This window comes from Cibotium barometz, chromosome 10, assembly GCF_041138505.1.
Source record: "Cibotium barometz isolate CiBa-2024 chromosome 10, ASM4113850v1, whole genome shotgun sequence".
Taxonomy (NCBI): Eukaryota; Viridiplantae; Streptophyta; class Polypodiopsida; order Cyatheales; family Cibotiaceae; genus Cibotium; species Cibotium barometz.
The window spans coordinates 41,979,807-42,005,780 of NC_141055.1; the positions used below are offsets into that span (position 1 = coordinate 41,979,807).

Below are 25,974 nucleotides of genomic sequence, written 5' to 3' on the forward strand. Positions count from 1 at the left end.
GCGGCAATAGACCAACCGCTCTAACTGTCTCGTGCTCAGTCGATTGCGTAACTTCGTGTGTATAAGTGAGTAGGAACTCCAGTTCCTCTCACTTGCACCCGAAGAGAAATCCTAATCCACAAAATAAAAATAAACAATGTTCAGGATTCTAGTATCTATACATAATTTAGTAACTTGGTGCCAAGTGATTAGTGGTTACCTGCGCTAGAATCCTCAAAGCCACTCTTTGTAGGTAAGGTTGTTGGTAAGCAAATGACTCCCACCAAAAGAGAGGCTTCACCATAGAATCCCTCCTCCGACATACCGCATTGGCGAATGCGGAGCCCCTCTAATCATTATAGATGATGAGCTCCTGTAAGAACTGAAATTGCCCATTCTCATCATCGGGTAATGCTTTCGGTAAGAAAGCATCCCTAGCTGAAAGCAACTCTTGATCAGTGAAAAGTGGGAGTGCTTTGTAGGCAGGATGCAACAAAGCAGCAAGGCCATGGATAGGCCTCTTCGTCCACTTCCATCTCTTCTCCACGAGTGCCAAGATAGCATCGCGTCGAGGACTAGCCTCAAGGGGATCACTGTGAATTTTAAAATAAAGGGAAGAATATCTTATATGAGAAAAACGTATCAAACGGCTCTCCAAACGGTCGTAAACGACCACAAAAACGGACGAAAAACAACGGAAAAAACGGGCAGAAAAAAAAACGGCCAGAAAAAAAACAGTCAGTTCAGGTCTGAATCGCACCGCAACGCACCGTACTGTACCGAACCGCCTCGAACCGAACTCAATCGGCGGTGCGTGAACCGGGTGCAACTATGCCCTGGATGACTGGATTTTGGTGAGTCAAAATGCAAGCTGTCACGCGGTGCCCCTTCACAATTCGACTATAGCCAGTGCATACAAATTGCTTCTTCCTTCTCCTTGGATACAAGCTCACTGAAACTCATTATGGCACATCGACAAGCCTTCCAGGTGGTGGAGGGTGGCTCTCTCGAAGATCTGGAAGAGTAGATTACCCCTCAAACAGAAAGTCTTCTTCTGGAAATGCCTCGTTGGTGCCTTACCGGTTGGCAGCTTTTTGGTTGAAAGACTTATTGCTCCAACATCTTGTAGAAGATGTTCACATCCACGTGAGACAGTCTATCATCTTCTACGGTCTTGCCCCCATTCTCGTGCAAATTTTGGAAAATTCTTTTGGCTGTTTGGCACCATTTCCCCTGGTTTGTTAGAATTTGATACTTTCATTGCATGGACCAAATTTTGGGCCCTATGGTCCATCTATCGTGCAAGAAATCAACTGATCTTTGCCACAAAGATATTCCCTATTTTGCTTTCTTCAGGAGATCTCTTCTTTTCTCTCTTCAGGATTCTTTTGACCTTGGAGATGTGTGTATATACATACATACATACATACATACATACATATATATATATATATATATATATATATATATATATATATATATATAGAGAGAGAGAGAGAGAGAGAGAGAAATACACACACATACATATATACAATATGTATGTATGTATATGTGTACTGTGTATGTATGTATGTGTGTAGGTAGGTATGTATTACATATGTGTGTGTGTATGTATGTATTGCAAGCCATTGAGCCTTTGCCCCTTCAAATGCATGAGGACATTGACATTGCTTGGTTTCAATTTGCTCAGCGCATGCAGGCTGTGATCTGTGATTATGGTCGTTATTACATGGCCGACTTGCGGGATCGGATCTTGCAGGCTAAAGAAACATGTCAATGATCTTGCTCAGTTTCGGGTTTTAAATGCTAATGAACAAGAATCTTTAATGCAGGCTAAGCATTTCCTCATGCTAAATGATCAGAGAAAATTGCAAAAATGGTTGACACGTTCGCGACATCGAGCTATCATAGATAAGGATTGCTCTTCCAAAGATTTTTTCAAAAATCTACATGCTTCAAGACAAAAGGAATGCATCAAAAGGGTGAAAAAATCTGATGGTCAATGGACTCATTCTTTGTCGGAGCTCTCATATATTGCTAGTCAGCATTTTGCAGCTCTTTTTGCTAAACCGCCAACTACTTCATCTGACATACTTAATGCTCGTTATGCTTTATTGCATCATGTTCGGCCCATTATTTCTCCACAGGATGCTTTGGAATTAGAATCTCCGTTCACTGATATTGAACTTAAAGATGCTTTACGTTCAATGGGTCGATGGAAATCTCCCGGATGGGATGGATTGACAGTGGAATTTTTCCATGCTTTTTGGCCTCAGCTGGAACAATCATTGCTGTATATGATCAATGAAGCTTGGGCAAATGATGTACTACCATCTTCTTGGAAAGAAGGATTGGTTAAGCTTTTCCCTAAACGGGATCTTTGTGAAGTTTTTTCTGATTGGAGGCCCATTACTCTTATGCCTGTCATCTATAAGCTTCTGACTAAGATGTTGGCAAATCGTATTAGAGGATTCTTACATGATGGTTTGCATCCTGCGCAATATGGTTTTGTGCCTCGGAGGCAAATCAATGATAATTTGGCCAATGCTTATATTGCCATTGAATATACCAAATACACTAAGCAGGATGTACTCATTTTGCAGGTTGATATCGAGAAAGCTTTTGATTCTGTGCATTGGGACTATATAGCTATGACTATGAGTTATCTTGGTTTCGGTGCGAAGTGGCAAAATATTGTGTATTGGCTCTATAATGACAGTGATGCTTCTTTGATTTTGAGCTCTTCTCTATCGGATTCTTGGAAATTGGGACGTTCAGTTTGCCAGGGTTGTCCGCTTAGTTCCTTGTTGTTTGCTATTGCCACACATCCTTTTCTTTGCTACTTGGATTTTTTGCAAGCTACTGATGAATTGCATGGCTTACAGCTTCCTGCTGGGCATACTTTCCTGGCTCAAGCTTATGCTGATGATTCTTTTTTTATGCCCAAGAATACGCAACAAGATCTTCAGAGATTAATGGAGGCTTTGGAACTTTTTGATCTGGCTGCTGGTTTGAAAGTGAATTTCCATAAGTCTACCTTGCTTGCGCTTAACGTACAGCAATGGCATCATGTATTGTGGCCCGGTGGAATACTTCCTGGTGGACATATCGTTCGTCATTTGGGTTACCCTTTGGGTTGGCAGCTGTCATCTTCACAAATGATTCAATGGGTTATGCTAAAATTGAATCGCAAAATTGATTATTGGCACCTTTCCACTTGGCCTCTTCATGTACGTCTCAGGATAGTGCAGGCTATTGTAATGGCTTACATACAGTTCTTTCTTCCATTGATTATGTGGAGGAAAGCTGATATAGATCGGTTTTTGTCTCTGGCAATGGCAATTGTGTGGAAAACTCAACATCGTAAAAAGGGTCTTCGTCTTTTGTCAATGCCAAAGATGTGTTCTCCAAAGATACATGGTGGCTTGAACATATTGAATATTCATTTTCATGTGCTTGCTCGTAAATCCACTTTGCTGTTGGAATTTGTACATCAGCGCCAGCCATGGGCTATTATGTTGGGTCATATGTGTATGTTTATGTCTTCACCTGCTTTTGGAAAGTGGACTGTTACGTATTGGGATGCAATTTTCAGCCATTTCGATGGAAAAATTGTCGGCTGCCCTCTTTCATCTAAGTTAATTTCTGCCTGGAAACAGGTTACGCAATATCTTTTTTGGAATCCCAGGCTTAATGCGCAATCTTCTTCGCTTCGCCTTGAGAGTATTCATTGGTCAAAGGCTTTTGATGTACCCTTGGCTCTACGAGAGCCTAGGAAGGCATATTTCCTTTCAAAGAAAGGAGTTTATCTTATTGATGATGTTTTGGATGCTGGTGGCCATGTGCTTTCTTTTGTGGTTGCCGCCAGAAAATTTGGTCTGGGGATGCATTATAGATCAATCTGGCAGCTTATTCGAGAGCTTCTTGCTCCTTTTGAACCAATTGCAGATTTGGATCGTTCTGATCGTTTGGCTGATTGGAGCCTTAGAAGAGAACAACTTGCACGAGGCCCTTTATCAATGGCTAAACTTTCGGTTCATTCAATATATCATCTCTTGTTGCCTGCCTCTTGGGTTCAAGAACATGCAAATCAGATTTGGCATCTTCATAAAAGTCAGGGTTGGTGGAAACAGCGGCTTCATTCTCTTTGGAAATGCAGTCTTCCTTTGAAAAGTAGACTTTTTTTATGGAGATGCTTGATTGGAGTCTTGCCAGTCGGCCTTTTCTTGGCTAGGCGACTTTTGGCACCTTCAACTTGTCATAGTTGTGGTGCTTCTCAAGAGACAGTCTTTCATCTTTTGTGGAGTTGTCCTCTGACCAAGACTTTATTGGATCGGATTGCTGCACGTTTGAGAGCCCGCTTCCGACAGGCACCCTTTGGGAAATACTTTTGGATCTTCGGTCTTCTCCCTTCACCCCTTAGATCCTATAAAGTCTTCTTTGATTGGGTTCGCTACTGGGCTTTATGGACTACCTGGCAGTCTCGCAACAGGATAGTTTTTACTGGGCCTTATTTGGATGCTTACTCATTCTTCCGTTCCTCTCTTCAGCAATCTTTATATGACTGTCTCTCTCTTCATGAGATTGACTCATCTCTGTATGCTCTTTTTACAGATTGTTTTTAGATGTTTAACTATGTTCACACTGAACATAGTGAACACTCTAGTAGTCTCCCTTGTATATGGTCTTTTTGGTGGGTTTTCCTCGTTTTGAGGTTTCCCACCTGTAAGTAATGACATGAAGCTTTACAAAAAAAAAAAAAAAGTGTGTGTATGTATGTATGCATACATGCAATATTTATGCATGTGTATGCATAAGTGAAAAAATTCAAGGTTTCTAAGGTACCAACGATACGGGTCGTACCATATGTCGGATCATGAATCGTTATAGGTAAAGTATCTATGATGAGGGGGAGGCCACTTGGCTATCTGGAGAGACTGTTCCTCACTCAGGTGACACCATGGATTCGCTAAATGGCTATATTACTAGGCCTGGTATCACTGGACAAAAAGCCAATGCTGTGGCAGGATCTCACGCATCCCCCCTGGTCTATCAGCTTGCCTTAGCGTCACCCCAACCAGATGTCCATTGTCAATGTCTGAGATGAGCTAACGAAATCTATCATGAGAGTCTGAGTAGATAAATACAACTGATCCTGCCTCCCTGAATGTAGCGGCATCAAGGCATAGCTCTATAAGGTAACATACCCAAGAACCTCTAATCTCTGTTATGCATCACCCTTGAGAGGGGGCCAAATGCCTCTTTGAAGCAGCAATCAAACAGAATCTCCTTCGTATCTCATATTAGATTGAGCATGTAAACAAGAAGTGCTCCTTCATCTCTATATCCCCAATGGTGCATACCCTGCATACTTGCTCCTCCTATGGAATGATCTCTGCTCTCCCGCCAGCCTCAATCTGGAGACAATGGGACGATACTCTCATCTGACCAATGACCAATGAGAATCTTCAAATAATGAGACATATGTAATAAAGATATAGCTGTCCTCTGTAAATCTCAAGAAATGCTCTATGTTGAAACAAAGCTTCATAGGGAGCTCTAATGGGATCAACCAGGTCTGACTTGTGTATATCCAGATCAAATCTAGGCGGATGTGTGTATATGAGAGAGAGAGAGAGAGAGAAATGAAATGAAATGAAATGAAATGATATATTAACGTCTTCAAAAGGCCAAAATGACCTATGAGACCAAAAAGGTTACAACAATTGGTGGATCTGATACAATGTCTGTGTAAGGAAAGCTAAAAACAATTAAACAACTAACTGAAACTGAAACAACTATGAGGAAAAGTACGGTACCAGGAGCTCCTAATGGATAACATGTGGGAGGAAAACTCCAGCAACAAAGGTAAGCATCATACACATCACTATCCAAAGATGTCTCTCATCGGTCGATGGCGGATATCCTCAATGCGAGAGAGAGAGAGAGAGAGAGAGAGAGAGAGAGAGAGAGAGAGAGAGAGAGAGAAATGAAATGAAATGAAATGAAATGATATATTAACGTCTCTAAGAGGCCATCATGGCCTATGAGACCAAAACTGAGAGTACATCTAAAGTTGGCGTCGCATCAAAGAGAACAACTAAATGAAACTAAAAAGTACAATAAACTGATTGTCTTACAGTTATAAGAACTGTAAGTTGCTGCCCTCTCCTCTAATCAAATATCTCCGCCATGGGGCTGTCTAGAATGGAGAGGTCATAGAAGCGAGGTAGGCGTCTCCGATGCCGAGCAATAATGGCTTTGATCTGGCGATGGTGAGGATGTCGTGGTAGGGATCCTGGTGGGCGTGGCCGACGAGCACAACGTAAGATGACTACTCTATCAATGGTGACTCCCTAGGACAGTGGCCGGTGCCCTGATGGCCCAATGGAGGAAGTATCAGGAGGTGTGTGGGCTGGGTTGCTGGTGCTGGTGCCAAAGAAATCTGTCAGGATCCTCTCTCTAGGTACATCATGGCTCGGTCTCCTGTCTGCCAAGAGGGTCTCTCTGTGCCTCCTGAGCTCAAGTAGGAACAATCCCAGGCATCTCTGATCCTCAAACTCAATGACCCTGCGTAACGGCCCAAAACCCTCTCGGAAGAGGCCTCGGATCTCATAATAGATTGTACATCAAGAAATGTAGTGCTCCTCTGTCTCTGCCTCCTGGTAGCATAGCTGACAAATGCGGTCATCCGAGATCTGATGCACATATCGCCTTGTCTCAATGCGCAGCTGGTGTGATGAGGTCCGGATCTGTCCAATGGCACAACGTAGCCCATGTGATAGGTGTACATCCATGTACGCCGGGCGGGTGATAAAATCATCTGGTGAGAGGTGTAGAAAATGGCTCTTGTAATGAGCCATTTTCGTGCCTAAGGGCTCAAGGGGACTAGTCCATGTCCTCTCTGTGGCATATCTCATCATGGAATGCAAAATAAAATAGAACAAATAAAAACTTTCTCTGGAATGATACAAAACTGTCCATGGAAATCTCATCATGGAATACCAAGAGCATGAAACATGAAACATGAAACATGAGAGGAGCATCAGCCCCCAACAGATGGTTTACCACTCTCCAAAATATCGAGCATGGATAGAGAGAGAGAGAGAGAGAATACAAGATTTTTTGTAAGCTTGTTTCTTGAATTTCTCTACTTTTTAATGTTATAAAACTTCATGGATAGAGAGAGAGAGAGATTGCAAGCTTCATCAAGGAAAGGGCATACTGTCCAAGGTAATTGGCCTGTTGAAGTTGTTGTTTGAAACTTGAAAGCACCTCCTCCAAATGCAAACTTCTTGTATACTCATCAGGAACAGGGCCCAATTTACTCTCTGATAATTTTCCACTCTCTTTCAATTCAAACCACTCTGTCTGGGTTATCAAAAGTGCTTATATTTTTTAGCAACACAAAAAAAAAGACTGGTATAATAAAATGATCTTTGAGGTTTTGTGTCAACATTTTCCAATGAACCACATGCTTGCACATTCCTTGCAATCCTCTTGTTAAGACAAACAAAAAAAAAAGGAAATTATGTTTATATCCTTGCAAGGCATAGAGGAGTATATACATGGCTTCCATCAAGTCCTAATAATTTATTCATTTTTTTTCCAAGAAAAGATCCTTCTATTAGTGAAAAGAAAATCAACCAAGAGAGGCGTAATACAACCCCGTCCATGACAGCAATAAAACTAGAAAAAAGGAGGGCGTGCTCCCTCCATGGCTGACCGCTCTCATAGGGAGGCTACATCATAGAGGGGCATGGGGGGTGGCAGCGGGAAATGCCAGATGACCGTGCCCTCCTTCCTGGTGAAGAAGGGTCCAGTGCTCCAGGTGCAGAAGAAAGCTGCCCACTGTCTCTGCATACGTAGTGAGTCCCTTGCCAGGCGCTCCAAGCATCCCTGCACGATGTCGATGAGATGAACCCATATAGCTCCAATGGTCTCAGCTGGAGGAGTGGACTCACCTGCAATAATCTCACTGCAGCACACTCGCTGCGAAACGTGCCAAGTGGTCAAGCTGCACATGAGCTCCCAGTGCTGGCATGTTTTGGTCTGCGGAGTCCAATATTGGATGGGGATTGTGGCCTGTCACCACTGATATGTGGTGGTGTGAGAGCGCGAGAGCTAGGCCTGCTGTGTCATCCTCATAGAAGAGTGTTGGACCGCCTTCCGCCTGCCAAGCAACTGCCCCCCAGGTAACAGTATGGGCACTGGTGGGGTCGGGAGTGAAGAGGCGGAGAATGTGCCGCCAAACCAGTTGGGCCTTCAGGCAATCCCAAAGACAGTGTAGTTGGTACTCATCGGGGCCGTCGCATCTGCGACAAACTGCTGGCCGTCCCGAAATTGCTAACCAAGTGCCCACAGCAAGGCTCCGGTGAGCCAACAACCACAAGAAGAATAAAACCTTATAGGGGAGGAAACTGCGCCAGGGGCGCTGCCAAAAATCCTCTAGGAAGGTGATCAGGGGGATCCCCTGAGAGCCTGCCAGTGGGGGTGCCATCAATCTGTTGGAGGAGGAGGAAAATAGTATGTATTAAATAAACCAAACGTTCCTTGAAAAATACCTCAAAAATGTTAAGAGTCTTTGTAAGCCCCATTTTGACTAGGAAATTTCGAACAAAGTCATCTATCACCTCTGCACTACATGTCACCAGCTTATGTTCTGCATGAGTGCGTTCCACAATTTTGTCTTTGCCTAGAGAAGATACAATTTACAATATATTATGACCAGTAGCATCTATAGAAAGAAAACAAGCCAAATGACAAAATTTTGTGGTGCGCCCAAAAATATGGCCATCCTTAGGTGTGTGTATGTGTGCATGCATGCATGTGTGCCTACATTGCAAAGAAGCAGCTAATTTTATTGTACTTCTGAAAGATTAAATATATTTGCCTGAAATTACCTAACAAATAGGAAAGCTTTTGGAGGGACCGGATCGTAGCATCAAGGTCTTCAGAATGTGCATCTTCATCTTCAGAATCACTAGAAATTTGTACTTCCTCCTCATAAGTATATTCACCATGTGTGTGTGTCTCATCTACATATTCAAGTTCATCAATTTCCAGATGCGAGATTATATATGATGAAACTGCATATTTATGCACAGCTCTCTCTCTCTCTCTCTCCTGCTGCCCCCCCCCCTCCCGCTGCCTGCGCCCCCCTTCGCTCTCTCTCCCGCTGCCTGCCCGCCTGCCCTTCACTCTCTCACTGCCCTCCCCCCGTCTCTCCCTCCCCTCCTCCCCACCTGCACCCCGCCCTTTGTCCCCTCCATCTCTCTCTCTTCGCTGTTTCGCCCGCCTGGGCTGGCCCGTTCCTCCATCTTCCCAGCCACCCTTCCTCGGGCCCCCAAGGCAGCAACATAACTCTCTCTCTGCTGAATCTCTTCTCTCTTCTCTCTTTCCCCTACATGGCTTGAACCCCCCCCCCCCACCCCCAACCCCCCTCTCTCCCTGCTGTTTGCTGCTGTTTCGTGCTGGTGTCATGGATTAATTTCCAATCCATTGGCTGTGGGAAGTTCTGCAAAAAGTCATGGCCAAGACCGGGTTTAAAGAGGAGCTCGTGAAGGTGGAGGACAAGCTCGGCACAATTATCAAAGAAAACAAGAAGATGGTCGACTCTTCCATTACCGCAATCATAAACCGCCTCTCCAAACTCGAGAAGGGATTTGACAAAATCCAAGAGCTCGAAGAGAGAACATCCAAGCAAGAGGCTGAGATTTCAGCCTTAAAGGAGGAACTAGTGGAGGCCAAATTGCATGCTAAAAGTCAAGCGGCTGAAATCTCAGCCCTCAAAAAGGAGTTGGAAGCCACTTCAAAAAGCAAGCTTGAGGATGGAAAATTTCAGCCCTCCTTTATTGAAGAGCTGAATACCATCAAGGAACAAATGAGGATCATTCGAGAGGAGGAGGAGCAACATAAAGAGAAGACATCTTCATGGGTGGAGGTGATCACAAAGACACAAAAGAAGATGGACGAGGCAGAGAAATGGATCGAAGTCGCCAACAAAGGGAAAGGTAAAGAATCGCCACCCATCCCCACTCCCACCATCATCAACATGACCCTTGAAGAGGAGCAAAGGAGGAAGACCCGAGCCTTACATGTACGAGTCTCCGGTCTAAAAGACCGTGATGATGCGGAAGGGGAAACCCAGGAGCTCTTCTATGATGGGCATTGAAGCCACGCACACAAAGGCATGGAGAGTGGAAAAGAAGAGAGAAGGTAGTGGCGAATCTTCTAAGGAGAGAGCACTTATCATTCGTTTCCCCTCCATGGAAGCGAAGGACTTCTTGAAGAGACGTCCTACACTCAAGAAGACGGGAATATTTCTTGGAGATGACCTCACACTCTCACAACTTGCCCACATGAAAGAAGTTATGCCCGAGATAAGAGCAGCCCGAGAGAAAGGGAAAGTGGCCTTCTATAGGGATGGTAGAGTGGTAATTATGGAGAGGCGCTCTTCATGACGGCGCGAGACCTATGGGACTACACTCAAAGTTGCTACTTGGAATTGTAATGGATCTCTACGTCTTGATGTAGGGGCTTTTGAGGATAGTTTCACTGGGAGGGACATCATCTTCTACTGTGAGACGCATCAGGCTCCTGGACAGTCCATGCCACATGTTAGTGGATACCGATGGGAGACAGCTTGTAGACAGGAGACTCGTTCAGAGCATAGAGGACGGGGCTCAGGAGGAGTGGCAATATTGTTTAGAGAGGAGCTACAGCCACTGATACATATAGTCCGCAGAGATGAGCAGGCTAGGTACATGTGGGTTAGACTGAGGGCAGAGACGGGCAGATATCTCTACATTGCTATATGCTATTTTGCTCCTAGTACATCAGTGTATGCATCACCTAGCGGGCAGTCTCCCTTTTCTATTTTGGATGATGACATTTGGGAGTTCTTCAGGGATGGTGACATCATTCTCTTGGGGGACTTCAATGCCAGGACAGACAGTTATTTATGATACCTCAGAGGAGATGTTGAGGGAGCTTGATGTTAGGGATATGGGCCTATCTAGACTCTCACAGGATGAGGAACATACAGTGTATGGGCGGTATTTGATAGACATGGGGACTGCACATGGATTGGCCATCCTGAATGGCCTACAGAGATTCCCGACATCGGGCGGTTTCACTAGCTTTCCACATCGGCATGGTGCTAGTACAGTGGACTATGTTATGGCTCAGCCCAGTCTCATTCCCTCTTTTCAAGATTTTATGGTAGGCACTAGGCCGGTTGGAATAGCAGTGGATCATGCTATCTTGTCCTTCACTCTCACATTTCAATTCAGCACCGCTCCATTGGGACAGGTCTCCACACACACTCGTTATACCTTTACGAGGGAGACTGACACCGTGTACACGGATGAGATATACAGACGCTTATGTGCCGAGGAGCCGGGACGGCCATTAGATGAGCTCACTCAGATATTGATAGAGACGCTTCATGCTGCAGCATCAAAGGCATATCCCCATACACGGAGACGATCTGGGAACATGCCCCAGAACAGTTGGTATGATGAGGAGTGCAGAGAGATGAGGATCAGATTACAGAGAGAGGTGCTCATGGGTGTCATCACTCACAGACAGTCACGGATTACCTTCTGGCACCTAGTGCGACGGCAGAAGAGGGCTTATCTTGCTCAATTAGAGAGGGATTTGTATCAGTTACTTATGAGTCAGGACTCAGGCGAGGCATGGAGACTATTCCATGAGCATTCACCATCAACAGCCATTACCTCCACAGAGATTTGGGGTGAGTATGCAGCATCCCTGTACACAGCAGCAGGACGGCCGCCCCTGCCAGACCCATGGGAGCCATGCCCAGAGACATGTGCTTTCTTTACTGGCTGAGATGGTAAGGAAAGCTATTGACAGGATGAGGACTGGGAGAGCATATGATCATGATGGTTTGGTAGCAGAGCACTTTATTCATGCCGGAGATATGATTGCAGAGCTTAATGCTATGATGTTTAACCGAGCCATGTGTGAGGGTTTTCCTGATTTTTGGAATATGTCCACGATTGTGCCTATCTTCAAGTCAGGGGATCCCATGCTTCCTGGGAATTATCGTACCATCATGATTGGTCACACATTGGCTAGATTATATGCATCTATTCTTGAGCAGGAGTTGAGTAGATGGGCAGAGAGAGAGGGCATACGTGCATCAGGGCAGGCACGGTTCAGGAGAGGTTTCTCCACTCTTGACCATATCTTGACACTTAGAGCTATTATTGAGGAGGGCAGATTATATGGCAGGAGGATTTATTGTTGCTTTGTGGATTTCCGCAAAGCTTTTGACACAGTACCGAGAGCCAGACTGATGCGCAGACTACAGGAGATGGGAGTGCCCACAGAGCTGATTTGGGGAATCATGGCTTTATACCGGACAGTTGTGGGGCAGGTACGTACTACTCAGGGTATATCTGAGATGGTTCACTCCACTATTGGGCTGAAACAGGGCTGCCCCCTTTCTCCCACCTTATTTGGGATGTATGTGGATGAAGTTTCGGACTATGTAGAGCAGGAGGGTGACAGAGGAGCACAACTAGCAGGGACATGGATTCCGCTGTTATTGTATGCTGATGATATTGTGCTGATCTCGGATTCTCCAGAGGGGATGCAGAGTCATTTGGATGCATTGCACACGTTTGCACAGGACAGTGGATTGTCTGTTAACCTTGGTAAAACCAAGGTCATGGTGTTTAACACCACAACACAGTGGGTTAGGAGGTCAGTACCCACCTTTACATATGGTCAGGAGACAGTGGAGTATACAGATGCATATACTTACCTTGGTGTGGTTTTTAGTGGCCCATTATTTTCCTTGAGGAGAGCAGCGGAGACCAGATTGACCAGAGCTTATGCAGCATTGGGGAGACTAGAGAGGATGTGTTCGCAGGTTCAATTTCAGGAACCTCGAACAAAGCTCTAGCTCTTTGACACTTCGGTCACTTCAGCCATGCTATATGGAGTGGAGATATGGGGACCCTCAGTGGATCACCACAGCCGAGCTGGTAGCACTGATGGATGGAGACGTATGGAGAGGCCCTTGGTTTCTATGATTTCCCGGATGATTAGGGCCAAGGCCTCCGTACCACATGATATTATCCGTGCAGAGATGGCTGCCCCCCCATTGGTAGTAGAGGCACTCACTCGATCAGTCTCCTTTATACATAGCACTTGGGCTCTCCCTAGAGACAGATATGCTCGCTTAACCCTGGAGTCTTCACGACAATTGGCATCACAGGGAGACGGATCATGTTGGTATGCACAGATGACAGCTTGGTTCCAACTGCATGGCTTTAGTATGGACACAGGCTACCACCATTTCACTACTCCCTGGATGCACCCTCCCTCTCTCTCACACGGGCAGAGATTACCAGACTTATCAGGCAGGACTTGACTCAGCTGGACACTAGGAGGACATGGATACAGCCGACACACGAGCTTGGTACGAAGATGGCTTTCTATAGAGATCATCTTCTCTAGCTCACAGAGGATGGGTTTGTGATTAGACCCAGCTACATGGATGCTCATCTTTCTCATGGGGTACGGTGTGCTATTGGTCAGATGCGCACATCCTCACACCAGCTAGAGATTGAGACTGGCAGATTCAGAGGAGTACCAGCTGAGGCCAGGATTTGTCAGCTGTGCCAGATGGAGCCAGAGACAGAGTTACATTACATATGTCACTGTCCAGTATATTATGAGATACGAGGCCGTTTTCACTGCCTGTTTAGAGAGGGTTTCGGACTACTTTCTAGAGTCATGAGATACCAGGATCAAAGATGCCTCGGATTATACTTGTTGGAGCTCCGTAGACATAGAGAGGGTCTCTTGAGAGGGAGGGGATCAGAGAGGGAGAGACACCTACAGAGGCAGATTACAGACTTCTTTCGACCAGAGATTGAGCAGTCAGGCCAGCAGGCATTGCAGCTAGCCCCAGAGTATAGCCGCACCAGAGGTACACTGATTGATCGGGCTATAGAGCTGGGGCGGTCCAGGCGCCCCAAGATGAGAGGCCCATCTCGACACCGGCGGAGACTACAACAGAGGATCAGGACCATACTAGCACGGCATGGGAGACGTCCAGTCAGAGTACTCACCATGGAGGACATTGAGGATATCCGCCATCGACCGATGAGAGACATCTTTGGATAGTTGTTTTAGCTTTTCTTACACAGACATTGTATCAGATCCACCAATTGTGGTAACCTTTTTGGTCTCATAGGTCACTTTGGCCTTTTGAGGACGTTAATATATCATTTCATTTCATTTCTCTCTCTCTCTCTCTCTCTCTCTCTCTCTCTCTCTCTCCCCCCTCCCGCTTCGCTGCCCGCTTGCACCCCTCCCGCTTAGCTGCTTGCCTGCGCCCAACCCCTCCTGTCGCTTCGCTGCCCGCTTGCACCTGCACCCCTCCCGCTTCGCTCTGCGCCCACCCCTCCCGCTCTTCGCTCTCCCCTCCCGCTACTTGCCTGCGCCCCCCCCCTCCCGTTTCGCTCTGCGCCCACCCCTCCCGCTGCCTGCTGCGCCTCTCTTTCACTGTTCGCCTGCATTCGCCCCCCCTCCCGCTGCTTGCCTGCGCCCCCCCCCCTCCCGTTTCGCTCTGCGCCCACCCCTCCCGCTGCCTGCTGCGCCTTTCTTTCACTGTTCGCCTGCATTCGCCCCCCCTCCCGCTGCTTGCCTGCGCCCCCCCCTCCCGTTTCTGCCTGCGCCTCTCTTTCACTGTTCGCCTGCATTCACCCCCTCAATTTGCGTGCTTTTCCCACCCACCCTTGCTCAGGCCCCCAAGGCAGCAACATAATGGGGACTTGAATTTCATCCATTTCTTCTCTCTCTCTCCCACATATTTACCTGCTCCTTTCAAACATTCCCTCCCTCTACAATGGGAGGGTCTATAGATGACAAAATCAGCCAGCTTGATCATATCCTTAGGGATCTTATCAAGGACCAGAAGAAGACATTGGACAGGACCATCACCGCCATCAAGAAGGACTTATTGACGCGCATGGGGAAGCTGGCGGCCGAAGCCGAAATATGGAAGGAAGAGAAGCTTACCATGCAAGAGAAGTGGGAGAAGGAAAAGCTCGCCATGCAGGAGGAAATCAACCTTTTGAAGGGCAAAGTGGCATCCTTACGCGATCGTCCACGGGAGGAAGGAGAGACTCTTGAGGTGGACAAAGAGGCAATCAAAGAAGAGATCACCAAAACCCTCACCCACACAATCGAGGGGAAAATGGAGGCGGCCCGTGAAGGATGGGTAGAAGTGATGAAGAAGAACATCAAAAAGGAGGTGCAAGAAGATGTACAAGTGATGAAGAAGAACATCAAGAAGGAGGTACAAGAAGATGTACACATGATGCAGTCTACTCTTGATGAAGAGAAGATGCGACGGATCCGGCGCCTCAACATCCAAGTCACAGGGATACCAGAGAGCACTACCTCCACGCCCGAGGTTGATGGGCGAAACCTATGTACCAAGCTAGGACTAAAGGAGGATGAGCCGCTCCCATTCACTAGAGTATGGAGGACAACCCCAAAGGACTCCACCAAAGGCAAGGCCTTAGTGCTACAGTTCCCGGACGAGGAGAGTAGGATGAGCTTTATGAGAAGACGGGCTATCTTGAGGAGCTTGCCAGGGGACCCCATCTACTTCTGGGGTGACCGCACAGAGAGCAGAGGAATTGAGAGCCAGGAGGAGACCTAGACAGACTGGACATAGAGCACCCCGACTCCGTCACCGAGAGATAGCAGCTATCCGAATGAGACACCAGATGGAGACACAGGAGAGGCTAGCTCGCTTTCATTCAGACTCAGGGTACAAGTTCATGCCATTCACAGCCTCAGCATCGGCGATGTATGATATCTTATATCCCTCTTATGGCACTGGATGGAGTTGAACATAGATCTGCATAGCATGCTTGTACTACCCCTTCAGCATATAGAGATGCATCTTGCCTTAGCACTCCATCCACATCCCCACCCCCCTTGTATTGTTTGTATATGGGCTCCACCGATCCATGATGATTCACAGTTGTATCCAGACACATGCACACTTTTTCTTTTGTTTCTTTTCTTCCGATGACCGGAAGAACACAGTTGTATTATTTTTTGTCTCATAGGCCGACTTTGGCCTCTCGTAGACGTTAATATATCTTTCTTTCTTTCTTTCTTTCTCTCTACACCACACAGGCATGGGTGACGAGATCAAAGCCTCAGTTCACTTTCCGAGGGGAGCCGGTAGAGTACGTCAGGTCATATGTCTACTTGGGAGTTACTTTCACAGGACCGCGTTTCTCCCTGAAGGAGGCAGCAACAGCTAGACTAGCTCGAGGGCATGCAGCCTTGGGGGCACTTGAGAGGCAGTGTGCACACATACAGTTTCAGGAGCCACACACCAAATTGTGGCTATTTGATACGCTTGTCACACCGACCCTCCTGTGTACGGAGTTCCAATTTGGGGGCCCAGTATACATCACAGATCTCAGAGAGGGACAGATGAGGGATGGAGGCAAATGGAGAGACCACTGATTATGATGATTGCCCGCATGATTCGGAGCAAATCATCAGTACCACATGAGATTGTTCGGGCTGAGCTGGGTGCCCCACCAGTAGTACCAAGGCCCTATTCCAGGCAGTTACCTTTTTACAGCGGCTATGGGAGCTCCCTCAGCAGCAGCAGAGGTACTCCCGTTTGGCATTGACCTCATCCATACAGTTGGCAAAGGATGGAGATACTCATTGTTGGTACGCTCAGATGAGATCATGGTTTGACCTACATGGTTTGCGGGTAGAGGCACTACCACCCTTTCAGTACAGTCTGGATTGTCCATTTTTGGATCTCACCCGCTCAGAGCAAAACCGCGTGATAAGGATGGATATCATCAGAGTGGACACAGAGAGAACATGGACTAGCCCCCTTGAGCCCTTGGGCTCAAAAATGGCTCATTACAAGAGCCATTTTCTACACCTCTCACCGAATGATTTTATCACCCGCCCGGCGTACATGGATGTACACCTATCACATGGGATACGTTGTGCCATTGGACAGATCCGGACCTCATCACACCAGCGGCGGATTGAGACAGGGCAATATGTGCACCAGATCGTGGATGACCGCATTTGTCAGCTATGCTACCAGGAGGTACAGACAGAGGAACACTACATTTGCCGATGTACAGTCTATTAAGAGATCCGAGGGAGATATCACTGCCTCTTCCTAGAGGGTTTTGGGCCGTTACGCAGGGTCATGGAGTTTGAGGATCAGAGATGCCTGGGATTGTTTCTACTTGAGCTCAGGAGACACAGAGAGACCCTCTTAGCAGACAGGAGGCCGAGCCATGATGTACCTAGACAGACGACCCTGACAAATTTCTTCGGCACCAGCACCAGCAACCCAGCCCACACACCTCCTCATACCTCCTCCATTGGGCCATCAGGGCACCGACCACGCTCCTAGGGAGTCACCACTAATAGAGCAGTTATCTTATGTCGTGCTCGTCGGCCACACCCACCAGGATCCCGCCTCACCATCGCCAGATCAGAGCCTTTATTGCTCGGCATCGGAGGCGCCTACCTCGCTTCTACGACCTCTCCATTCTAGACAGTCCCATGGCGGAGATACTTGATCTAAGGAGAGGGCAACACTTCAACTGATCAGCATACATGGAAGTACCTGATATACATTTTTCAGTATTTTCCACTATTTTCTACTATCATCTCGGAGTCAACAGTTCTGTTCTTATAACTGCAGGACAATCAGTTTATTGTACTTTTTAGTCTCATTTAGTTGTTCTCTTTGATGAGACACCAACTTCAGATGTACTCTTAGTTTTGGTCTCATAGGCCACTATGGCCTCTTAGAAACGTTAATATATCATTTCATTTCTCTCTCTCACGCGCGTGGAGACGCACTATATCTACATCTATACCAGAGGAGTAACATCAGCCCGAGCGAGAGAGCTATGATCCAGGAGACGCCCGCGCCCACCTGGTCCTCGCCCCCCAAGTCTCCACCAGACACAGATTGATGAGATCTTGAGGAGACATAGTAGAAAGGACAGACCCCAAATTGATCTAGCATAGATTGGGAGATATCTTGCCCCTAACCCCAGTCATTGGCACTGGTTGGAGCTAGATCCTTTATTGGATGTATTTACCCCCCCTCTCTCCCACCCACCCCATAGTAGTTATAACCAGAGCCCTGTATGAGATTTATCTCCACATTATAGAGTACTTTGTACTTTTTTTTCTTTTGTATCCATTTGATGTCCATTGAGACATGATGATGGTGTACACAAGTTTCGTCTCATAGGCCGTTTTTTGGCCTTTAGAAGACATTAATAAAATCTTTCTCTCTCTCTCTCTCTCTCTCTCCAGTATACTATGAGATCCGTGGGAGGTTTCACTGTCTATTTCATGACGAATTTGGTCCACTCTCCAGGATCATGGACTTCCAGGACCAGCGTTGCCTAGGCCTCTTCCTGCTTGAGCTCCGCAGACATGGGGACACCTTCTTGAGAGAGCTTTGGCCCCAGCCACCCCGCCCACTCCCTCGCCAGCCAACCATCACCAGTTTCTTCCGGACCCAAGAGGTGGACGACACCGATATAGTGGATCTTGTGGACCCTCCACGAGCTGCTCCAGACCTACCTTGCCCGAGAGGAGTTACCTCGGACCGAGCCTCTTGCACTCCAGCGTGCCCGACACCCCCGGCCATCGGCCACGATCACCTCATTAGCTCCAGATCCAGGACATGCCCTACCACCATCGAGCTACCTTTCCACTTGACATAGCTGAGGGAGACCTCTCGACCATACTCATTAGCCCCATGCTTGATATTTTGGAGAGTGGTATACCATCTACTCGCAGCTGATGCTGCTCTCATGTTTCTATGTTCTTAGTATTCCATGATGAGTTTCCATGGACAGTTTTGTATCACCCTAGTGAGATAGCTATGTTTATGTTTTCTTTCTGTTTTATTTTCCATTCCATGATGACATATGCCATGGACATTATTGTATCACTTTGTCTCATAGTCTCATAGGCCCATTGGGTCTTTAGTGGACGCTTAATATATCTTTCTTTTGGTCTCATAGGTCATTTTGGCCTTTTGAAGACGTTAATACAACTTTCTTTCTTTCTTTCTCTCTCTCTCTCTCTCAATTAGAGAGCAAATGAAGACCCTCCACAAACAAGAGGAGAAGGCGGCAAACAAGGTAACAACATGGGCCGAGATGATTAAGAACACACAGAAACAAGTGGAAGAAGCGGACAGCTGGATTGAAGTTGCCAAGAAGCAACGGAACCCACCATCATCACCAAACATCATCAATGACACACTCAAAGAGGAGAAAAGAAGGAAGATTAGGGCATTGAATGTGAGAGTGGTGGGATGGAAGGAAGGAACCTCACCGAAAGAGGATGCCATAGCACTATGCTGAAAGATGGAAATCTCTGATACCCCCTTCGTCGAGGCATGGAGGGTGGGCAAAGACACCACCAAGGAACGCGCACTCGTCCTCAAGTTTGCGGGGTTGGAGGCGAGGCAAGTATTCCTTACCAAAAGGTGGGCACTAAACAACAACAATTAATCATAAAAAGCAACTCAGATTTTAGCATATTCCAAAATGCCAAGAAAAATTCTACCATCAAGCCATCCCAGCCTAAGGATTTTCATTTGCCCAAATTATGTAGTGCATGCTGTAGTTCTTCCATGGTGAATTCAGCCTCCAAATCAGCTGCCTACTGCTGGGACACAATTTTATTTACATTGCGAAGCAGCAAGTGCCATGCATCCATAATTCTCTAAGTAGGTTTCTTGGGGGGCTGCAAAAAGGTCACTAAAGTAACCAAAAACTTTCCTTTCTAATTGCTGCCTACTATCAATCCAACAACCATCATGATTCTTCTCTATGAATGCATTGCAAAGTCGTAAGTCTTGGAAACATGTAAGCCCTTGAAAAATCCTTTAGACGAGCAACCTATGTCTTTTAGAGGTTTTTGTCTCCACCTGGTCTGCCATTTTTGCAACTTTCTTTCAATCTTTCTCTTAATACAAATGCTTGCTTGCATCAAGCCTCTTGCTCTGAATCATCCAGACTACTTTGATGACTACATTCAGTGACTTGTTGAGCCACGAGTTTTGCATCCTTCACTCTACCTCTTTCTTCTCCCAAGAACCATTTACCATAACTAGAAATACTGTGCCAAGCCATGTCAATGTCAACAAACGTATGCATCTTTAAGGATTGCATTGCATGAGCAACCAAATCAAGAAAAGGTTGATGTTTTAGATAATTATTGTTGATCAGCAATAGCCTCTTTTGTGGGAGTGGAACATCCATTATTGACATGCCAAAATACAACATCATCCACAATGAGTAATGATCTGAAAGGCACATCGAATAGTCTATGGACATTTTGCATGTAAAAGTATCATATTGGTTTGCATTCACCATATACCGTCTGTCTAGACGAGCCCAATAGTCAGTAATAGCATTAAGATGAAATGTATACCCTTGCGTGGTAGGCATCAAGTGTTTCCACAAATCAGATGCTCCCATATATTGAGGTGCAGCATGCCATTGACGTATTTCAGAACCAAGCATATGTGATTTGTGATTACTATTATCATCATATTCAGGAGAGTTATTAAAGTCTCCACACAAAACACATTTGAAAGCCAAGGGTAGGCACTCCATTTTTCCCACATTTGAGTTCCCATTGAAGAAGTGTGCGATGCATATACACCACCAAGTTCAAATATCTCTCCATTCACATGGCATTGAAGCACTTTCCATCTTCCCAATGGATCAATATATGGGACACATGGCTGAAATTCATGGCAAATCAACATGACCACTCCTTAAAAGTGACGAGTGCTAGCATAAAAGATGTGATACCCTGCAAAAGAGCCTTCCCTGCCAGCAAAAGCATGTTGGTTGTGTTCTTGTAAACAATCTCCCAACAATGCTTTCAGCCATTGTCCAACATCCGGTGTAGCAGACATGCGACCAGGGGAAAAAAGAACTAGTGCTTTATGAGCAAGGTCCATCACATGTGCATACAAAGCCTGAGCTGGAACTGCCACACGGAATTCCAGAGGTGGTTCATCCCCCCATTTTAATAGCTGAAAATCCTTTATGCAAAATATCTATGAAAGTTTGAAGCGTTGGATTTTCTCATACAAAAGGATCCGCTTGATGAGCTGAGAACTTGGGGCGTTTGGAGATATTGTCTGCTCTTCTGTGATATGCAACGGGTTCTGGAGAAGCAACATCAAAATACAAAGGTTTGGACGCCATCTTGAACAGAGGACGGAAGCAGCACCAAAAAACTCCACCGTAAGGCCATCCCATCCTGGCGATTTCCATTTACCCAAATTTTTGAGAGCAACATCCAATTCTTCCTCAGTAAAAGATGCATCCATAGTGGCTGCCTCATGCAGAATGACTATACGGTGAACATTCTCCAAGAGTTCATGACATGCATGTAATACTTCCTCAAAAGGGGACTGAGGGCATGTCAGCAAAATAGTGATGACAGACATTTGCGAGTTGTGCTTTGTTACATGTCCAAGTTACATCAGATAATTCCACTCTTGCAATCAAGTGCTTTTGTCTGGCTATGTGCAGATTTTTGAAAAAGGATTTGGAAGAACAACCTTTATCAAGAAGTGGCTTTTGTCAAGCTCAAGTTTGCCACTAGTTCAACTTACGAGCATCATTTTGGTCAAGACAATGTTTCGCATGAGCCACCTGCAACCTAGTTTCCCCCATATGCCATCTACCATAACCTTCAATAACAGCTTGCATGCATCACAAAACCATGCCAAGCAACATCCAAATCCTTTCTCAAGTGGAGTATAAGAGGATGGACAACAGCATGTACCATCTATATAAAGTAAGCATGTGATTGATAACTGTTATTTAGCATCATCAACAATCTTCTGTCATGCAGAGCATGGTCATGAATGGACATACCAAAATATAAACCAAGCCATACATGCGCATGATCCGAAAGCCTCAATGTATGATCAATCCACATTTTGCATGCATATGCATCATTTTGGGCAACATACAGAACGTACCATCTGTCCAAACGAGCCCAGTAGTCTCTAAGTGCATTATGATGAAAAGTAAAGCCCAACTGCTGAGACAAGTTATGTGTCCAGAGATCACATGGATCCAAAAGAGTGAGGATCTGATCCCACATTTTTTTCTCAATGTGCATCATATGAGAGCAATGAGACGAACTATCAACATAAACAAGCTAATTGTTAAAATCCCTTGTAATAAGAGCATTTGATGGCCATGCATATGTTTGAAAAGATTGCCACAATGCAACCCTAGTCGCTAAAGTTTGCGAGGCATAAACACTCGCAAATTCATACAGCTCATTAGCAATCACACATTGCACAACAATCCATCTACCATTGGGATCAGTGTATGCCAAATGAGGTTGAAGTTTCTCTCTAGCCATGATAAGAGTACCAGAAAAGGCTTGCTTTCCCGCATAAAAGATGTGATAACCAGAGAAAATCCCATGTCTACCAACAAAAGCATGTTGATTATGCTCTTGCAAACAAATTATATGTGGCTGCATAGTATTTACATAGGACCCAAAAAGCCTCCATTTATTTGCATCACAGAGGCCTTGCACATTATATGTAATGCATTTGACTGGTATATACATATGTACGACGACTGTAAGCAAAACAGGTTACCCTTCAACTTGCATGGCTGCATGGCTCCCTGTATCACTATGCAATGCATAAAGTGGAATATCATCGTGAACATCACTCACATGTAAAAGATTGTCAAAGACAATAGATACATCAGGATTTGACACAATGTGTGGAAACAAGGGGTTACCCCTAACAACTACAACCCACATTCTCCCCGCACCTATAACATTTCTCGAGATATCAGGCACCCCAACAGTTTGCCCCATTGTGGAAGTTCCCTCTGTTCAATTACAAGACACTACAGGTCTTCGTCTAAGAGGGACAGTTTTCTTAGGTGTCTTCCATGCACTTGGCTCTTGTTTTTCCTTTTCTTTCCCTTTTGTAACAAGAGGGCTTGCCATGCCAATTTTTACTTTTTCCTTATTTGGTGTGACATTCGGGGCCTACACCACATTTTTCCCCTTTTGTTTGCTGCACGAGTACAACATGAACAACCTCTGAAGGTGGCATTGCCGCTACCAACGGCCGCAAAAGAATCAATGGACATTCCGATGCCATGTGTCCAAACTTTCTGCAAGAGAAAAGGGAGCCAGCAAAATTGCCCCATTTGAGCTTAAAGAAAGCTTCCTGTGTCTAAAGTCCAGGCAACTCAACATCCAAGGCCACTCGAGAAGAAGTTGGTTTATCCGTATCCCAAAGAATACAAAATCTAATGACACTTCCAGAAGACTTGGGAGGGCAAACCACTTTCCCCAGAGATTCTGCGAGAAAAGGTAAAAGCAGGGCGCATATAAACAAGAAGCTCAACAACTTCCACCCACACAAGGCATTTGTGTTTAATGAAGCTTTGATAATCCTTTGTAGGCGACCATGAGTATACATGCACGAACCTCATAGCAGTCTCAAACAGCAAAGTAGCAGCCCTCAACAAAGCATCCTCCAAGCATGGCTTTAAGCCATTGCCCAACATCAGCAGCTCTCTCCAGGAAAAAAAGGACCATAGCTCTATGTGAGAGTCTCATTACAAAGTCTAGTAATACTTGGCCAGGAATCCGCAAACGAAACTCACGGACAGGTTCATCCCAAGCTTTCTTGATCTCAGCAAAACCTTCCTCAAGGGTGTCACAAAAATGTTGTAGATCGGGATTGGAGGAACGAGAGGAGAGCAATTCAGATCGTTGAGAGTCTCATCCTGTGTTTCTTCTCTTGGACTCAATAGAGGGATCTCTGCATTTGTACACTTTTGTAGGAGCAGCCATTTGAGAGAAGCAGCAACTATGAACAAGAAGAATAGGCTTTCAACAAAGACAAGGCAAAGAAGGGGACACAAGGTAACTACACAGCAGTAAGAGCAAATGATAGTGAGCACAAACAAGAGACCATGAGCAAGTGCAGTTGATAGCCAGTAGAAACAAACCTGTAGGAACAGCCGGCAGCCAGCTGCAAGGGAGGAGATCAAATAGCAAGAAGGAAACAACAAATGTCGACGGCAAACAGGAGCAACAAACACAGGCAAGCAGCACGCTCTGTTTTCATAAGTGACACAATATAGCTTGCCAATCTCGAATGAGAGTCGAATATGGAGAGCCTGGAATACGACCATGAAAACACCCAAAGAAAATATCATTATAATTGATGATCCAATGACCATATGCATTTGTTTGTATGTTAGTGCATAGAGCTCCCAGCATGCGAGCCCATGGCTTGACTTGCTCTATAAATGCAGGTAGAAGAGTGGCTTTCCTTGCCAGTATATGATAATGAATGTTAAGGACATTGAGCCCACCATGCATTTTGGGCAAACAAATAAGGTCCTGCCTTAACAAATGTAACCCTTTTCTATCTGCCTTGGCTTTCCACAGGCATTCCATTGCTTTAAACATGAAATTATCAATTTGTTTGCTCGACCAAGGTAAGAGCGGAAGATAGAACTGAACATATGCCATGATCATTGATTGTACTATACGCAACCACACATGTAGAGGCCCCACACACACTCTTTTTTTTGGTAATATCTAGTGCAGTATATTTATATGCTCATAAATTTACAAGATGGGAAGTCTCCGAAGCGGAGAGTATCCCAAATGTCAGAAACATAAAGAGAAAAGCTCTAAACAAGAAGCATCCATATCACCCTCATGGCAGGCATCATATAAGGATTGCCGCAATGAGGCTCTGAAGGATTCATATGACTGGTGATTCTGCCGACCCAAGTATGCCAAATTATGCTCACTCCAAATTGTCCAAAGAGCCCAATATCTCACCCAAGAGAGAAATAGTGAGTATTGGGACAAGGACCGCATATATCTGCCAAAAAGCCAGAAATGTTTCCCAAATCTGTGACTAGGGAAACGGAGCCGAAAAAAATCTGAAATTCTCCTGAGGAGGATCTTGGAACAAGGGCAGTGCCAAAGCAGATGAAGAACAGTCTCTGAGGGAGCCTGACATCTTAGACATGTGGAAGGTGCAATGTGACGTTTAGCAAGTATGACCCCCACTGACAATGTGCCTGTCAAACATCTCCAAAGAAAAAGTCTTTGTTTCAACGGAATTTTACACTTCCACAACATCCGGAGATTCTTCCGCCACCATGAGAGGGGCTTCTTTATATGCCACACAGAATTAGCATGTTGATGAATCCATGGGGCAGGCTGAAGAAGCCTGTAGGCTTTGATGGAGGTTAAGGCAGGAAGTGGAATAGGATGAATGCATGTAGTAGATGGCTGCAATTGCCAATCCATAAGCCTGTCTGTGTGCCAATAGGGTTCCGAATGAGAGGATGTGAAAAAGATACCAATGTCCCACTCTCTCATAAACTAGCCGCGCTTCCTCTCCGCAGCCCTCAAAGATCCCTGGATTCTGGCCCAGGTAGCCATAATGGTGTGAATAATATCACTCCAAATCCTGCAAAGACACTGAGAAACAAGAACGGGAGTACCCTCAATGGCCTGAATGCATCTAGCCTTCCAGATATTCCAGGTTGAGGTGCTAGCTCCCAAGAGCTGTCTAACCTCTATGCCGGAGGGACAAAGTGTGAAAGTGGCAAATCATGAAGACAACCCTACCGAGCAACTCCTTGCCTAACTATAATGGCCAAGCTCCTGTCGGTCCCCTCGAATCTCAGCTGACGCCCAGACTGTGTCAACCAAATGATAGAACCAAAAGAAATGATAGCATCCCTCTTAATCCTACCAAAGAGGTGTGCAATCGCAGACCCAATCCTCTGTGCTTCCCTACATTCCCATAAACAATGGTAAACTGACTCCGAAACTCTTGCACATCTAGGGCATGCTGGTCAAGCA

The 25,974-nt window shown here is 45.7% G+C and overlaps 1 protein-coding gene across 4 annotated transcripts in view; it reads right to left on the bottom strand.

Moving 5' to 3' along the window:
• The window catches only part of LOC147634918 (flagellar WD repeat-containing protein Pf20-like), a 148,335-nt gene that overhangs the window by 105,551 nt on the left and 16,810 nt on the right, over positions 1 to 25,974 (bottom strand). For all 4 annotated transcript variants that reach the window (XR_015266820.1, XM_086804181.1, XM_086804179.1 and 1 more), the window contains 3 exons: positions 8,883 to 9,017; positions 8,544 to 8,674; positions 7,205 to 7,350 (listed from right to left, as the gene is read on the bottom strand). Coding sequence is in view for 3 of the 4 variants with exons in the window: in XM_086804179.1 (XP_086660305.1) it covers positions 7,205 to 7,350; positions 8,544 to 8,674; positions 8,883 to 9,017 (412 nt within the window). In the remaining variant the exon portion in view is untranslated. The remainder of the gene's footprint in view (positions 1 to 7,204; positions 7,351 to 8,543; positions 8,675 to 8,882; positions 9,018 to 25,974) is intronic.